The sequence below is a fragment of the Arabidopsis thaliana genome, chromosome 3 (assembly GCF_000001735.4).
Source record: "Arabidopsis thaliana chromosome 3, partial sequence".
NCBI lineage: Eukaryota > Viridiplantae > Streptophyta > Magnoliopsida > Brassicales > Brassicaceae > Arabidopsis > Arabidopsis thaliana.
In genome coordinates this window covers 13,145,325-13,163,233 of record NC_003074.8, presented here as the reverse complement: position 1 = coordinate 13,163,233, position 17,909 = coordinate 13,145,325, and the positions used below count along the sequence as shown (strand labels likewise).

The window sequence follows — 17,909 nt, the reverse complement described above, 5'->3', positions numbered from 1 at the left end:
TTTTTACTTTCTGAACAAGTGTTTGCCTCAAGAGGCTTTTAAACCTTTAAGACTATGATCCCAAGAGGGTTTTCGCTATATTTAAGTATGGATTTGCAAAGTCCATCTTTTAAATAGCTTCTTTGTTTAACCATGTGATCAGACCTATCTCTTAAAATGTGAGTCTGAACTCGTTTTATTTTCGCGAATTCCCCAACTCGGATTAATCCATTCGGCTTATTTATTGGGCTTGGGCCTTAATTACTTTTTCGTTTATTTAATGAACCTTTTGTCTTTAAGGCAATAATTACTTTTCCTCGATTTCCAAAAATGGTTTAAACCACTCGGACACGCCACAATTATTAAACTTAGGGTTCCAAGGAGGATCATGTTTCTCTATAAATAGGAATACATCCTATCAACAAATTTTTCAAGTATGATCTTAGAAATTTACTTAGTAAACACCTCAAGGATGGAGAACGAAGGAGCCTCTACCGTCTGCCCTCTCGACCCTGGCAGTCCTCTGTTCCTCTCCGGCGATGGCTTCGAGCCTGTCGGCGTTCTCTTTCCCCACGCCGTCTTCCACTTCCCTTCGAAGGAGAAAAAAGAAGCGTACGACTTTATGGATAAGGTAGGATTCTTCACTTTTCTTCTTAACCAAACGACTCCTTCCCATACTAAACGGTTTCTTGTACTAGGTCGTCGACAAGCATCGCCGCCTATGTGATGAGAGGCAGCGGTTGGGCCTCAAGAATGAATCCGAGGTTGACGTCAAGAACGAGGGGTCCACCTCGAATCCTGAACCAGCAGTGAAGGAGCCTGTTCCCGAGCCTCTTCCCTAAATGTCCCCCAAAACTTGAAAGTTTTTCTATTTTCGTATGGACTTATTTTTGGCCTTCGGCCCATTTTTATTTAAGGAAGCTTCCCTATTTTCTTTGATTCCACAAATATTCGTTTTGGAGATATTCTTTGAATGCACGGCGATGGGAGCGACGTGAATGCTTCCGCGAATCACTCCGGCCTTGAATGGAATCGCATCTTTGAAAGTTACGAATCCTTCTATAAATTGCTTCTCTATGTTTTGTTTATTCTTCATCTAACCTTCGTTTTTCCTTTTGTGTAGTAATGGCTTTTAACCTTCGATGCTCGGAGTCCATGCCAGACTTTGCCAGGGTTGGATGATTGATGAGCATATCCCGAACGTGTCGGACAAAGGACGCTTCCCACTTCACAACTTCAGATCCCAGATCTGAGCCCCATGTGCATTAATCAAGGATCTTTCAAGCAGAGATCCAGAAATTGCAATGGCCTTTATCAAAGCTTTCGCGTCTCAACATCAAAAGCGTTCATCAGAAATGAAGAAACTTTGAAAGCAAATCAACCAGATGCTGCGGAGAGTCACCGTGATATCAAGGGAGCTACACACCATCAACTCTCATATCGGGGACTGGATCGAACATGGAATCGCCGAATTTGCTCGCATCTCGGACTCTATGATGCCCATCCTTGATCTTGCCAACGAAGGAGTCGAAGTGTTTTGCAAGACGAGAAGGATTTCCTAGTTTGAAGTGTGTTTAAGATTTTGACTCTTTTTATTGTTTTCGCCTTTGAATAAATGTAACCTTGCTTCCTGTTTTGAATGTTTGCACAGTCGAACTCCTTTCCTTTGTTTGTTCGTATAGTCGAACTCCTCTTCAAATAAATAAAACAAATTTTATTAATAGCTGAATTCGTTTCCGAGCTGCCTACGTACCCATTTTGGGATCAAGCCACACCGTAGTTCATGTACAAAAAATGCGTGTCTTTTTTAAACATAAAATTTCTTTAAGTTCACCACGTTCCACGGACGTTGGACTTGTCTGTCTTCTAAATCTTTCAATCTATAAACACCATTCCGGACCACCTCGGTAACAATGTAGGGACCTTCCCAATTAATGCCAAGCTTGCCTGCTCCTTCCTCCTTCTTGTTATCGAAGACACGTTTCAAAACATAATCACCCACAAAGAAATATCTGCTTTTGATTTTTGAATTGTAATATCGAGCTGTTGCTAGTTGATAATTTTGAATTCAGATCAAGGCACGATCTCGCCTCTCGTTGATGGTATCTAGCGAATCGTCTAGAATCGCGGAATTCTCTTCTTCGTTTAAAGGAGCTTCTGTTCGACGAAGTCCTGGCACATTGAGCTCGGCTGGAACAACTGCCTCCATTCCGTACACCAATGAGAACGGGGTTTCTCCGGTCGAGCGCCTAGGAGTTGTGCGATATGCCCATAAAACCGGTTGAAGTTCATTATACCATCCTCCTTTCAAATGACTTAGACGTTTCTTAACATTGCTTAGAATTGTCTTGTTTGCGGCTTCAGCCTGACCGTTCCCTTGTGGATATCGCAGAGTGGAATAACTAACTTTGATCCTCCAATCCGAGCAGAAAGCTTCGAACTCGTGTGAGATGAATTGTGGTCCGTTGTCCGTAACTATCTCGTATGGGACGTCGTGCCTACATATGATATTCTTCCAAATGAAGGTTTTATCGCTGAATCCTTGATGTTTACATATGCTGCGGCTTCAATCCACTTCAAAAAGTAATCAGTTAGGACCAAGAGATATTGTACACCTCGGGTTGACCTATGCAATGGTCCAATGATATCCATCTACCACCTCATGAACGGGTATGGGGCAGAGATCGAAGAGAATAACTCCAAAGGTTGATGGATGACAGGCGCGTGGGGTTGGCAACGTTTGCATCGCTGGGCATACTTAACGCAGTCCGTGATCATAGTAGGCCAGTAATTTCCATCCTCTTAATCTTGAAAGTCGTAGCCCTACCTGAAGAATGACTACCACACAAACCTTCGTGCACTTCTCTCATAACGATCTCAACCTCGGGCCCAAAAATGCAAAGTAAATAGGGATCGCTTACACCTCGTCTATACAAAGAATCCTTCGATAGACAAAATTTTGCGCTAACGATTCTCATTTTCCTAGCCTGCCATCTATTCTTTGGGAGCTCTCCTGTAATAATGTAATGTTTTATTGGCTCCCTCCAATCAGCCCCCCAATCTTTAGCCGAAATTTGGTCGATTTCATGAAATATTCGAGCTTCTGGTTTGGGATGCTCATTTGGTTCGAGGATGTCTTTGTCAACCCATGGTTCGGTCTCGGCTTCAACAATGTTTTCGGAAGCTATATCTTCTATTGGTTCGAAGATTTCTTCGACCCATTATCTTCGCTTTGTAACAATATACCCGAGGAATTCCCCGGATGGGACTCCGAACGTACACTTCGCCGGGTTTAGCTTCATTTGATATTGGTTAAGGATCACGAAACATTCTTCTAAATGCTTAACATGATCTTCCTTTTTCAGGGATTTGACTAACATATCATTGATATAGACTTCCATTGTCTTTCTGAGGTGCTCGTTGAACATTTTGTTACCAGACGTTGATAAGTCGCTTCCGCGTTCTTTAACCCGAAAGGCATTACCTTATAACAATAGATGCCCCTGTCCGTGATGAATGATGTTTTCTCTTGATCTTCTGGATTCATCATGATCTGGTTGTATCCCGAAAAGGCATCCATGAAAGTTAGCAATTCGTTTCCGGCAGTTGATTCCACAAGACGATCTATATGTGGGAGTGGGAAACTTTCTCTTTGAAAAGCTTTGTTAAGATATGTAAAATCGATGCACACTCTATCCTTTCCATTCTTCTTTTTGACCACAACGGTATTCGCCACCCAATCCGGATACTGCACTTCCCTTATAGATCCTATTTTCAAGAGTTTATCCACTTCGTCGTTTACCGCTTTTGGCTCGTTCCACTCCGAGTTTCCTTCTTTTCTGTTTTACAGGCTTAAAGCTTGGATCCACATTCAACTCGTGACAAATTCTACTTGGGTCTATACCGGGCATATCTGCTGTTGACCAAGCAAATGATTCCTTGTTCCTTCTTAACAGTTGATTAAAGCTTCATTAATTTCGCCGGAAAAAGTAGCTCCAATCCGAACTTTTTGATCTGGTTTGTCTGCTTCTAGAATTACTTCGACCACAACATCGTCCACCTTCTGCCCGCTAGGAAAACTCGGGACTACTCCTTTCTTTGCGGGCTTCGTTAATTGCTATTGGATTTTCAATCGGTGGCTAGCTAAATAACAAGTTCTCGAGGCTTCTTGGTCTCCCCGGATTGTCTCCACTCCGTTTGGGGTTGGGTATTTGAGGCACTGATGATACGTATAGGGGACCGCTTTCATCTGGTAGATCCATGGAGTTCCGAGGATGATGTTATAAGCTGCTGGTTTATCAAAGACGACAAAGTCTACAATCTTCGACATCTTTCCCGCCAAAACTGGTAGTTTGATTGTTCCGAGAGACATTGCTGACTCACTTCTGAAAGCTACTAAAGGAGATGGCGGTCCTACTACATCCGCCCTGTTTATCCCCATCCTTTCCAAAGTGCTTAGGAAGATTAGATCTACCGAACTACCGGTATCGACGAGATTTTTTGAAACCTCGAAATTAGTTACATCCAGCGTAATTACTAGAGCATCATCGTGAGGTCTTTTGAGGTGTTGTGTTTCCTTTTCTTCGAATGATATTGAAGCGCCTTGAAAATCTACCTCTTCACGGCAAACTTTGGAACCTCCAAGAATTACGTTGATTTTACCTTTTGAACTTCTTGGTTCTTCTTCGCTAGCCGGTCTTGGTCTCTTAGAATTTTGAGCTTCGGAATTATCCCTTGACTCATGGTATTGCTTGACGAAATCCTCCATGTTGAATTTCAAAAGATCTCCGCTTACCCATAGTTCTGCGAGAGGCCTTTTAAGAACACTGCAGTCTTTGGTCAGATGCTCGGTGACTCTATGTATATCACAATACAAACTTTCATCTCAAACCCAAGTATTTGACATTCCTTTTCCCTGAAACTGCTTTCCGACGTTATTGTTGAATGGTTGTGAACCAAACTTCCTTGGTCGTTGATTCTCCCGAGGTTCGAACTTCTTGGGTGGAAAAGTGACTGCTGGTTTTGCTTGCTTATTTCTCTTCGCGAAACTTTTTTTTTCATCTTCGACTTCCATCCAATTGTTCGCTCGGAATAACGCATCTTGAATAGTATCAGGTTTGTGTAATATCAAATCCTCTTTGAATCTCGAATCATGCCATAATCCTTTTCGCAAAGCCGATAGAGCCGATTGTTGTGAGATCCTTGGGAGCTTCGAGAGTACGTTCTTAAACTTGGTGATGAAAGCCCGAAGTGTTTCGTTCGGCCCTTGAGATAAATTCCAGAGGTCGGTATCCGAAATGCTTTTATCCATAAGAATTGAGTATTGTTTCACAAATACTGATGATAGCTCGTTGAAGTTGCTGATCGATCCTGGTTCCAACTGAGTGAACCACATCAGGGCTTGTCCACACAGATTCTCAGAGAAAAGCTTGCAGTCTCCTGCATCTTCATCGGCTTCGTTCAGATCAACTCGCCCAGCAGCAATTAGGAAAGCTGCAAGATAGCCTTTCGGATCTTCCAAACCGTTGTACGGTTCTAAGTTAAGTTTTCAAGATTCTCTGATTCTCAAGCTAGCAATTTGCGGGGTGAAAGGTGTTCGCCTAGCTTCTTCGATGACCCGGTTGATATCAGGTTCCGAGCTTGTAGCTTGGTGGAATTTCGACCTCATTTCTCTCAATTCCCGGCTTACTTCTCTCATGGTTTCGAACTGGTTGTCGTCTTGGGGATGAGTTTCTCCATCTTCCGGTTGGACGTCCGCGTTTGTACCATCCGGGGTCGTTTGATCACTTACTGCATTTCGCGGAAGGGAATTTGGGGAACCGAAGATAGTTCTTCGAACTCCAGAGGAATTGCCTGCATTCAAAGAACGAACACGAGACTGAATAGTACTAACGTTTTGACTGAGTGATACCTGGGTTGTTTGCAGTGTTTCGACGGTTTTTTCCACACTCGAAAACTTCTCCGCCATTTCTGTCATAGTTTGCAGCATGGTCTTGAGAGTTTCGGCTAGTGAAGCGTTGGTAGCATCTTCTCCACACATTGCTGCTCACTTCGGGAATGTAGTATATAAAAAATCAGATGACTCAAGAATTCTCCATCCCCACAGACGGCGCCAAAATGTGAATGTCGTTTTCACACACTCAAGTATTTATTTATTTAGTGAGAAGGATTATGCTTGAGGACAACTGTACTAGAAAATAGATTGATGATTATAGAGAAAACTATGAGTTTTGTAAAAAAATGTGTATAGTAAGTTTGCACAAAAAATGCGTGTCTTTTTACATGGTCCTTGACCCATAATTTCTACTCAAAGAATACATTTAATTCTCAATTACACACAATTATTCTATCTTAAATGTATATGTTTCGGTCTTCGAATTAACTATTCAAACGTTCGAATTTGAATTGACTCCGGACTTCTTGGGCTTCACCTTCCGGCCCACTCGACTCTCCAATCCGGGTAGCTTTGACTTTGTTGTCATGTCACCTCGCGAATTAAACACTTCACCTATATTCTTGCTCAAGGAAACATGTGGGCCTTTCCTCTCTTGGGCCTCTCCTACTTACGTGGCAATATTTGACCGGTCCCGAGCCTATGGTACGGGATCCGACACCAACATTGGTATCTTCCCCAACCGAATGGCCGGCTTTCTCAGCATATTTGGAGGAGTTACAGACCGACAAGGATGAGTTCACAAACTTCTCTTTATCTTTAATCTCTCGTTGTGAGCTAATGTTAAAACGGATATTTTGGCACGAAAAGTTCGTACCCAACCGCGTCATATTACATTTGTAAACAACGTTCCTCAGGTTTGGCTTGTTTGAGCCCTAATTAATGTTCGGATGACAAAAAAATATATATAAAAAAACTTAATAGGCGGATGAATGCTAAACATTTTATTATATTTAGTTTCCTTAATTTGAAAATTTGTAATAGTACAGGTATAGTAAAGAAATGTAGAAACTTGTGATAATTATAAAACCGATGTGCCACCTGATAGATCATGAGATTAGTTTAGTCATTGTATTATTTGTATGGTTAACGTTGAATATATGTTCCTAAAAAAACAACAACAAAAAAAAAATTTGTTCCTTATATACACGTTGGAAAGAGCTATTAGATGCCCCCATAACAATATAACAAACGCTCATATTAATTAAGGGAAAAAATCTAAAAACAACCTCAGCTAATTTTTATTTGGACCTTTAATATCCAATTATTTTTGTTCGGAAGAAATATACACAAAGTAATAAAACTTTGTAATTTAATATCCAAAATATTAAATATGGCTATTTTCACATTCACGATCTGACAACAAAAATAAAATTCCAATTTTACCCTTACCAGCTCAATTAACTATTAATTATTAGATGATATGACATTAATTTTATAATTTTGGATAAACATTAATTTAATTAATATGTTATTTTATGGTGTCTAAAAATAAAATATTTTATTTTATTAATAATTTACGATACAACGTGGGTTTTAACCTATTATATATAAAAATAGAAAAATAGAAAAGCCAACTTTTAAATTGTAGACGTTTAATTTGCATACTCGTCATAAGTTAACCATTTAATCATGAAGCCAGCGTATAGTTAGACATTTAATGATATTTTAAAAAATTGAAGATTTAAACGTCCATAATTTAAAATTCGAAGCTTTATTGATTAGTAACATAGTTTTTAAGACTATAAATACTTTTAAAATACAAATATAGCATTTAAATCTTCACTGTTTGTTAAATTTCTCATGTTTTATTTTGTCAAAATGAAAGTACTCTAATCATCTGTTTTTATTGGAATCATTTTGTATGTCTGAAGCATTATTTGTTTTAAAATGGTCTCTTGAATTCATCTGCTTTAATATTAAAATATTATATTTATGCATTTCAAAAGCTTATTGTCTGCATTCTTTTTTTTTGTCATGTTATTACATTATTACTAGTGATATTAAATCTAATCATATTATGATGATATTTAACTAATTGTGACATATGCAATTACGATGAACAACTTCTCCGAACAATGGTTTCACGACGCAGCTCTCCGTGATACACTTGGACCTTCAACAGAAGGTCATGCATGTATGACATCCATGTGATTGACATGCTCTTCATGCGCACTTTGAACCTCCAATAAGGTTTGCACCATTAATATGTAAGAAACTGCTTTATTTTCTGGGATTGGAACTCCAAACCTAGGTGTAGAAGTATTAATAAACTGTTGGTTAACTATTGAAACAAATAGACCTCCACTATATTTGCTTACTTTTTAGTTAATTTAAATAAAAAATAATACTAATAAAATGAAATAGAGTTTATCCAATGTTTAACTCAAAAATGTATAGGATGATTGTAACTTTGTAAGTAAGTAAGTAAAATTAATCTGAACCGAAACTTTTTTCGAATAAGAGACAAATCTTACCAGCCATTAAAGATTTAATTAATACTAATGAAATTATGTGAGAAGAAAAATGACATACGAATACGATCACTAACTTTCTTTCTACATAATAACAGCTAGACATTTGCATGTCTGTTAACAACCTTCCCCTATATTATATTCTTGATAATAACCAATTTGGAATCATCGAAACTGAAATGAAAGATACCAAAGGTCCAAAACTACCACAAAGAATATATGTATTAATTAAAACATGGGATTGGTGGCCTATTTACTCTCTATTTCCGAGGCCCAAACATTAATATATGATAAATGGTCTTTGATATTTTAATTTTTGAACTTTATCTAAAACATTTTTTTAAACAGATGAAGTAAGAAAATTAAAACTGAATATAATTAACTAAAGTATGTGTAATTATACACTGTTGATATGATTATGATTAATGAACATATATATTACAACATAAATTGATTTACATGTAAAGAAGAAAAATATAAAAAACTTATTAGGTGGATGAATGCTAAACATTTTATTACAGTAAATCCTCTATAAATTAATAATGTTGGGAGTGTAAAATTTTATTAATTTAAGAGATTTTAATTTATCGATAATTTAATATTTATTAATTTATAAAGATATTTTCCTATTTTGGTAACTTTTAAAACATTTCTATAAGATTTTTTTCATTATAAAAAATATCTTTCTAAAATTAATTACAAGTACAAAATTATATCATGTATATAAAACAATACCAAACTTTTTTTGATACAGTAACAAATTAGAACTAAATTTCAAATAAGAATAACTACAAATTTAAGTAAAAAAAAAATATTATAAATATATTTCAAAACAATTTCTTACATATAATGTATATATATAGTTGATACATTGATGCAATTATTAATTTATGATATTGATGGGACCATATATTTACTTAGAACTTTCAAAAAAATTATTATCTTATTAATTTATCGATTTGTAATACTTTTTACACTGGTCCTAACTCGGGACCTGAAGAATTTATTAATATATAGAGGTTATTAATTTATAAAATATTAATTTATAGAGGTTTAACTGATTCAGTTTCCTTAATATGAAATTTTGTAATGGTACAAATATAGTAAAAAATATAGCAACTTAATAATTATAAAACTGATGTGTCAACTGATAGATCATTGGATTAATTTTGTCATTGTATTATTTGTATGGTTAACATTGAATATATGTTCCTAAAAAAAAAAAAAAAAAAATATGTTCCTAATATACTCGTTGGAAAGAGCTATTAGATGCCCCATAAAAATATAACATAGACTCATATTAATTAAGGGGGAAACCCAAAAACAACCTCAACTAATTTTTATTTGGACGTTTAATACCCAATTATTTTTATTTGGAAGAAACATACACGAAGTAATAAAACTTTGCAATTTAATATCTAAAATATTAAATGTTGTTATTTTCACACTTACGATCTGACAATAAAAATAAAATTTTAATGTTACCCTTAAATAATAATTATCAGACGATATGACATTAATTTATAATGTATTAAATTTTCAAATAAAAAAATGGGTATTAAATTTCCAAATAAAAATTGAATTTTTTTTAGGTTTTTTCATATGTAAAGAGGAATGAAAACTTAAAAATTTATGTATGTTTATGTTTTATTAGTTCTCTTTCCTCTACTTTAATTACTACCAAAATTATTTATATGCGCTAAAAAAATAATAACATGATAAATAGTTTAGTTTTAACTAAAAAAAAAATTGTTCAGTTGTCGTCATAAATACTATTCATCATCTGACAATTTGGATCTACCAAACGGAGACAAAAAAAACTCGAAAATGATCTGGATAAACAACAAACAAACGAAACTCGAAGACAAAATATTGTAATGGGGGAACATAATCCAAAATCTTTTTGAACTTCAACAATGAAACTGTAGAATTATTTGTTAAAACACAAATAATTATTGTCTCAGCTAATAAAGTATCATTTATTAAATACGTACACAAAAGCAGTAAATGCGTTGTTTTGCAAATATTTTCTCCACTGGAATTCTCTCTCTTCCTCTGACACATGTCTCCGTCAAGGGCATATTGGTCCACGAAACTTGTATGTCTCCATGAATGTGTTACAAACGGATAGTTTTTTTTGGTGAATGTGGTACAAACGACCAAATTTCCCTTTTCTTAGGCATATTTGTTTTTGAACATCTGATTTTATATATTGGATTCTTAGGCATTTTCTTACAAAACTCATAGTTTTCTCTATAATCATTAGTTTATTTTCTAGTACATTTGTCCTCAAGAATAATCCTTCTCACTAAATAAATAAATATTTGAGTGTGTGAATCCGACATCCAAATTTTGGCGCCGTCTGTGGGGACGGAGGATTCTTGAGTCGTCAGATTTTTTCTATCTATTACATTTCCGAAGTGAGCAGCAATGTCTGGAGAAGATGCTACCAACGCTTCATTAGCCGAAACTCTCAAAACCATGCAGCAAACTATGGCGGAAATGGTGCAGAAGTTTTCGAATGTGGAAAAAACCGTCGAAACACTACAAACAACTAAGGTATCACTCAGTCAAAATGTTAGTACTATTCAGTCTCGTGTTCGTTCTTTGAATGCAGGCAATTCCTCTGGAGTTCGAAGAACTATCTTCGGTTCCCCAAATTCCCTTCCGCGAAGAGCAGCAAGTGATCAAACAACCCCGGATGGTACAAACGCGGACATACAACCGGAAGATGGAGAAACGCATCCCGAAGACGATAATCAGTTCGCGAATCAACACGAGCAAGAAAATTTCAACCAGTTCGAAACCATGAGAAAAGTAAGCCGGGAATTGAAAGAAATGAGGTCAAAATTCCACCAAGCTATAAGCTCGGAACCGGATATCAACCGGGTCATCAAAGAAGCTAGGCGAACACCTTTCACCCTGCAAATTGCCAGCTTGAGGATCAGGGATTCCTGAAAGCTTAACTTAGAACCGTACAACGGTTTGGAAGATCTGAAAGGCTATCTTGCAGTTTTTCTAATTGCTGCTGGGCGAGTTGATCTGAACGAGGCCGATGAAAATGCAGGAAACTGCAAGCTTTTCTCTGAGAATCTGTGCGGACAAGCCCTGATGTGGTTCACCCAGTTGGAACCAGGATCGATCAGCAACTTCAATGAGCTATTAGCAGTATTTTTGAAACAATATTCCATTCTTATGGATAAAAGCATTTCGGATACCGATCTTTGGAATCTATCTCAAGGGCCGAACGAAACAATTCGGACTTTCATCACCAAGTTCAAGAACGTACTTTCGAAGCTCCCAGGATTTCACAACAGTCGGCTTTATCGGCTTTGCGGAAAGGATTATGGCATGATTCAAGATTCAAAGAAGATTTGATACTACACAAACCTGATACTATTCAAGATGCATTATTCCGAGCGAACAATTGGATGGAAGTCGAAGATGAAAAAGAAAGTTTTACGAAGAGAAATAAGCAAGCAAAACCAGCAGTCACTTTTCCACCCAAGAAGTTCGAACCTCGGGAAAATCAAGGGCCAAGAAAGTTTGGTTCACAACCATTCAACAATAATGTCGGGAAGCAATTTCAAGGAAAAGGAAAGTCAAATACTTGGGTCCGAGATGAAAGTTTGTATTGTGATATACATAGAGTCACTGGGCATCTAATTAAAGATTGTAGCGTCCTTAAAAGGCATCTTGCGGAACTATGGGTAAGCGGAGATCTTTTGAAATTCAACATGGAGGATTTCGTCAAGCAATACCATGAGTCAAGGGATAATTCCGAAGCTCAAAATTCTAAGAGACCAAGACCGGCTAGCGAAGAAGAACCAAGAAGTTCAAAAGGTAAAATCAACGTAATTCTTGGAGGTTCCAAAGTGATTCCGTTAGCGCAATCAAAAAGCATAGACGGAATGTTCTTCTAAAGTCAAGTTTAAGTGTAGAGGTAGATTTTCAAGGCGCTTCAATATCATTCGACGAAAAGGAAATGCAGAGCAGATGTAGTAGGACCTCGGTAGCTCGGTAGATCTAATTTTTTTTGGCACTTTGGAAAGGATGGGGATAAGCAGAGCAGATGTAGTAGGACCTCCATCTCTAGTAGCTTTCACAAGTGAGTCGGCAATGTTCCTCGGAACAATCAAGTTACCAGTTTTGGCGGGAAAGATGTTGAAGATTGTGGACTTTGTCGTCTTTGATAAATCAGCAGCTTATAACATCATCCTCGAAACTCCGTGGATCTACCAGATGAAGGCGGTCCCCTCTACGTATCATCAGTGCCTCAAATTCCCAACCCCAAGCGGAATGGAAACAATTCGGGGAGACCAAGAAGCTTCAAGAACATGTTACTTAGCTAGCCACTGATTGAAGATCCAATAGCAATTAACGAAGCCCATGAAGAAAGGGATAGTCGCAAGATTTCCTAGCGGGCAAAAGGTGGATGATGTTGTGATCGAAGTGATTCTAGAAGAAGATAAACCAGATTGGAAAGTTCGAATTGGAGTCACTTTGTCCAGCAAAATAAAAGGAGCTTTAATCGAGCTGTTAAGTAGGAACAAGGAATCATTTGCTTGGTCAGGAGCAGATATGCCCGGCATAGACCCAAGTATAATCTTTCACGAGTTGAATGTGGATCCAAGCTTCAAATGTGTAAAACAGAAAAGAAGAAAACTCGGGGTGGAACGAGCAAAAGCGGTAAACGACGTAGTAGATAAGCTCTTAAAAATAGGATCTATAAGGGAAGTACAGTACTCGGATTAGGTGGCAAATACCGTTGTGGTCAAAAAGAAGAATGGAAAGGATATGGTGTGCATCGATTTCACAGATCTCAACAAAGCTTGTCCAAAAGACAGGTTCCCACTCTCACATATAGATCGTCTTGTGGAATCAACTGCCGAAAACGAATTGCTAACCTTCATGGATGCTTTTTCGGGATATAATTAGATCATGATGAATCCAGAAGATCAAGAGAAAATGTCATTCATCACGAATAGGGGCATCTATTGTTATAAGGTAATGCCTTTCGGATTAAAGAACGCAGGAGCAACCTATCAACGGCTGGTTAACAAAATGTTCAGGGAGCACCTCGGAAAGACAATGGAAGTCTATATCAATGATATGCTAGTCAAATCATTGAAAAAGGAAGATCATGTTAAGCATTTAGAAGAATTTTTTGCGATCCTTAACCAATATTAAATGAAGTTAAATCCGGCAAAGTGTACGTTTGGAGTTCCGTCCGAGGAATTCCTCGGTTACATCGTTACAAAGCGAGGAATTGAGACAAATCCAAACCAAATTAACGCCTTTCTCAACATGTAATCTCCAAGAAATTTCAAGGAAGTACAGCGGTTAACCGGTCAGATTGCGGCATTGAATCGTTTTATTTCAAGATCGACCGATAAATCATTGCCCTTTTATCAAATTTTAAAAGGGAACAAGGAGTTCCTTTGGGATGAGATGTGTGAGGAAGCATTCGGACAGCTTAAAGCATATCTGACCACTCCACCTATATTGTCCAAACCAGAAGCGAATGAGAAGCTTTATCTATACGTCTCGGTCTCAGGTCATGCAGTTAGCGGAGTCTTGATCCGAGAAGACCAAGGGGAGCAAAAACCAATATACTACATAAGCAAATCCATGACGGATCCGGAAACCAGGTATACGATGATGGAGAAGCTTGCACTCGCGGTACTAACTTTAGCTCGGAAGCTTCGCCCGGATTTTCAATCTCACCCAGTCGAAGTGTTAACAAATCAACCACTTCGAACAATTCTTCATAGTCCGAATCAATCTGGGAGGTTGGCGAAATGGGCAGTGGAATTAAGTGAGTATGATATAGAGTACAAGAGCCGAGTCGCCATGAAAGCTCAAGTTCTGGCCAATTTTTTAACAGAATTGCCGGTACTTGGCGGGCAGGAGCAACCAGAAAATCAGACTTGGAAGTTACACGTTGATGGGTCCTTATCAAAACATGGATCCGGGGTGGGGATCAAATTGGAGTCTCCCACCTACTGTGATTCACAACTGGTTGTTAATCAGTTCAATGGACACTATGAAGCCAAAGATTCAAGGATGGAGGCATATCTTGAGGTGGTCAAAGATTTGGCTAAAAATTTTAAGAAGTTCGAGCTCATTCGCATACCACGAGGAGAAAACACAACCGCAGACGCACTTGCAGCTCTGGCGTCAACGTCAGACCCCAAAGTAAAAAGAATCATTCCGGTAGAATGCATTTCGACGAGAAGCATTAAGGAAGAAAAAGAAACACTCGTCATTACAAGGTCTCGAGCTGCAGCCCGGGATCGCGGTGAACCTGCGATTGAACTACCACCTGTCAAAAATCGAAAATCAAAAGGGGCATCCGTACCTAAGCCAACCGTGCGAGAAGAAAATAGGGTCGAGGAAAATATCGAACCAATAGAAGATATAGTTCCAGAAAACACTGTTGAAGCCGAGACCAAAACATGGGTTGACGAAGACATCCTCGAACCAAATGAGCATCCCGAACCAGAAGTTCGGATATTTCATGAAATCGACCAAATTCCGGCTAAAGATTGGGGAGCTGATTGGAGGGAGCCAATAAAACATTACATTGTGACAGGTGAGCTCCCAACGAATAGATGGCAGGCTAGGAAGATGAGAATCGTTAGCGCGAAATTTTGTCTATCGAAGGATTCTTAGTATAGACGAGGTGTAAGCGATCCCTATTTGCTTTGCATTTTTGGGCCCGAAGTCGAGATCGTTATGAGCGAGGTACACGAAGGTTTGTGTGGCAGTCATTCTTCAAGAAGGGCTATGGCCTTCAAGATTAAGAGGATGGGTTATTACTGGCCTACTATGATCACGGATTGCGTTAAGTATGCCCAACGATGCAAAAGTTACCAACTCCATGCGCCCCTCATCCATCAACCTTCGGAGTTATTCTCTTCGATCTCTGCCCCATACCCGTTCATGAGGTGGTCGATGGATATCATTGGACCATTGCACAGGTCAACCCAAGGTGTACAATATCTCTTGGTCTTAACTGATTACTTTTCGAAGTGGATTGAAGCCGAAACATATGTAAACATCAAAGATTCGGCGGTAAAAACCTTCATTTGGAAGAATATCATATGTAGGCACGGTGTCCCATACGAGATAGTTACGGACAACGGACCACAATTCATCTCACATGAGTTTGAAGCTTTCTGCTCAGATTGGCGGATCAAAGTTAGTTATTCTACTCCGCAAAATCCACAAGGGAACGGTCAAGCCGAAGATGCGAACAAGACAATTCTAAGCAATCTTAAGAAACGTCTAAGTCATTTGAAAGGAGTAATGTATGATGAACTTCAACCGGTTTTATGGGCATATCGCACGACTCCTAGGCGCGCGACCGGAGAAACCCCGTTCTCATTGGTGTACGGAATGGAGGCAGTTGTTCCAGCCGAGCTCAATGTGCCAGGACTTCGTCGAACAAAAGCTCCTTTAAACGAGGAAGAGAATTCTGCGGTGCTAGACGACTCGCTAGATACCATCAACGAGAGGCGAGATCAGGTCTTAATCCGAATTCAAAATTATCTACAAGCAGCAGCTCGATACTACAATTCGAAAATCAAAAGCAAACCATTTTTTCTGGGTGATTATGTTTTAAAACGTGTGTTTGACAACAAGAAGGAAGAAGGAGCAGGCAAGCTTGGCATTAATTGGGAAGGTCCTTACATTGTTACCGAGGTGGTCTGGAATGGTGTTTATAGATTGAAGGATTTAGAAGACAGACCAGTCTAACGTCCTTGGAATGTGGTGAACTTGAAGAAATTTTATGTTTAAAATGACACACCTTTTTTGTACATGAACCACGGTGTGGCTTGATCCCAAAATGGGTACGTAAGAAGCTCAGAAACGAGTTCAACTATTAATAAAATTTGTTTTATTCATTTGAAGAGAAGTTTGACTGTACGAAGAAACAAAGGAAAGGAGTTCGGCTGTGCGAACATACAAAACAAGAAGCAAAGTTACATTTATTCAAAAGCGGAAAAATATAAAAAAAATGTTGAAGTCTTAAACACACTTCGAACTAGGAAATCCTTCTCGTCTTGCAAACCACTTCGACTCCTTGGTTGGCAAGATCAAGAATGGGCATCATACAATCCAGGATGTGAGCAAATTCGGCGATTCAAAGTTTGATCCAGTCCCCGGGATGAGAGTTGAGGGTGTGTAGCTCCCTTGATATCACGGTGACTCTTTGCAGCATCTGATTGATCTTCTTTTGAAGTTTCTTCTTTTCTGATGAACGCTTTTGGTGTTGAGCCGCAAGAGCTTTGATGAAGGCCATCACAATTTCTTGATCTCTGTTTGAAAGATCCTTGATCAATGCACACGGAGCTCGGATATGGGATCTGAAATTACGAAGTGGGGAGCGCCCTCTGTCCATCACGTTCGGGATGTCCTCATCAATCATCCCGACCCTGGAAAAGTCTGGCATGGACTCCGAGCATCAAAGGTTGAAAGCCATAACTACAAAAAAGGAAAAACGAAAGTTAGATGAAGGATAAAGAAAACCTAGAGAAGCAATTTATAGAAGGACTCGTAACTTTCAAAGATGCGATTCCATTCAAGGGTGGAGTGATTCGCGGAAGTATTCACGTCGCCCTAATTGCCTTGCATTCAAAGAATATCTCCGAAACGAATATTTGTGGAATCAAGGAAAAGAGGAAAGCTTCCTTAAATAAAAATGGGCCGAAGCCCAAAAGTAAGTCTAAACGGAAAAAAGGGAAAAATACTCAGGTTCGGGGGACATTTAGGAAAGAGGCTCGAGAACAGGCTCCTTCATTGCCGGTTCAGGGCCCGAGGTAGACGCCTCATTCTTGACGTCTACCTCGGGCTCATTCTTCACGCGCTTCAGGGGTTGCTATCCTCCTCCTCGTCGTTGTCCTCTTCGCTGTCAGACGGGATCACTTCGACCGGAGCATTTACGGGGCAAGGAACTTGACCTCGAGCACGGAGATACATCCGAAGCATATGCGGGATCTTTGCCGCACAGTCGAAGTTCCTCCAATCCCACTGGAAGGGGTCACTCTCCATGGACCTCACCTTCCTTTCCACACAGGAAATTCGGGCCTCGAGCATTTGCCTCTTGAGGCCCAACCGCTGTCTTTCATCGCATAGGCGGCGATACTTGTCAACGACCTAGTATAAGAACCGTATTAGTATGGTAGGGAGTTGTTTGGTTAAGAAGAAAGAGGGGGAATCCTACCTTGTCCATAAAGTCGTACGCTTCTTTCTTGTCCTTCAAGGGGAAGTGAAAAACGGCGTGAGGAAAGAGAACGCTGGCGGGCTCGAAGCCATCGCCGGACAGGAACAGCGGGTTGCCGGGGTCGAGAGGGCAAACGGTAGAGGCTCCTTCATTCTCCATCCTTGAGGTGTTTACTAAGTAAATTTCTGAGATCATATTTAAGAAATTTGGTAATAGGGTGTGGTCCTATTAATAGAGAGTTAGGATCCTCCTTGGAACCCTAAGTTTAATAATT

General features: G+C 39.0%; 2 protein-coding genes and 4 pseudogenes across 6 annotated transcripts; 2 read left to right on the top strand and 4 right to left on the bottom strand.

Annotated features, from left to right (window-relative positions):
* Positions 1-446: 446 nt before the first annotated feature.
* Positions 447-821, top strand: AT3G32180 (uncharacterized protein; the record flags this gene model as incomplete). The annotated part of the gene is made up of 2 exons (NM_114040.2): positions 447-610; positions 678-821. Exons 1-2 carry the CDS (start codon positions 452-454, stop codon positions 819-821), a joined length of 303 nt encoding a protein of 100 aa, NP_189760.1. The 5' UTR covers positions 447-451.
* A 968-nt stretch (positions 822-1,789) lies between these two features.
* AT3G32176 lies at positions 1,790-2,114 on the bottom strand (annotated as a pseudogene; the record flags this gene model as incomplete). The annotated part of the gene is made up of 1 exon: positions 1,790-2,114.
* Positions 2,115-3,230, bottom strand: AT3G32172 (annotated as a pseudogene; the record flags this gene model as incomplete). Its single annotated transcript has 1 exon — positions 2,115-3,230.
* Positions 3,231-6,012, bottom strand: AT3G32168 (annotated as a pseudogene; the record flags this gene model as incomplete). The annotated part of the gene is made up of 1 exon: positions 3,231-6,012.
* Positions 6,013-10,887: 4,875 nt separating this feature from the next.
* On the top strand, positions 10,888-16,206 carry AT3G32164 (annotated as a pseudogene; the record flags this gene model as incomplete). The annotated part of the gene is made up of 1 exon: positions 10,888-16,206.
* Positions 16,207-17,280: 1,074 nt separating this feature from the next.
* Positions 17,281-17,794, bottom strand: AT3G32160 (uncharacterized protein; the record flags this gene model as incomplete). The annotated part of the gene is made up of 2 exons (NM_114039.1): positions 17,281-17,568; positions 17,636-17,794. The coding sequence occupies 2 exons, from the start codon at positions 17,792-17,794 to the stop codon at positions 17,281-17,283; spliced, it is 447 nt and encodes a 148-aa protein (NP_189759.1).
* Between the last annotated feature and the right edge of the window lie 115 nt (positions 17,795-17,909).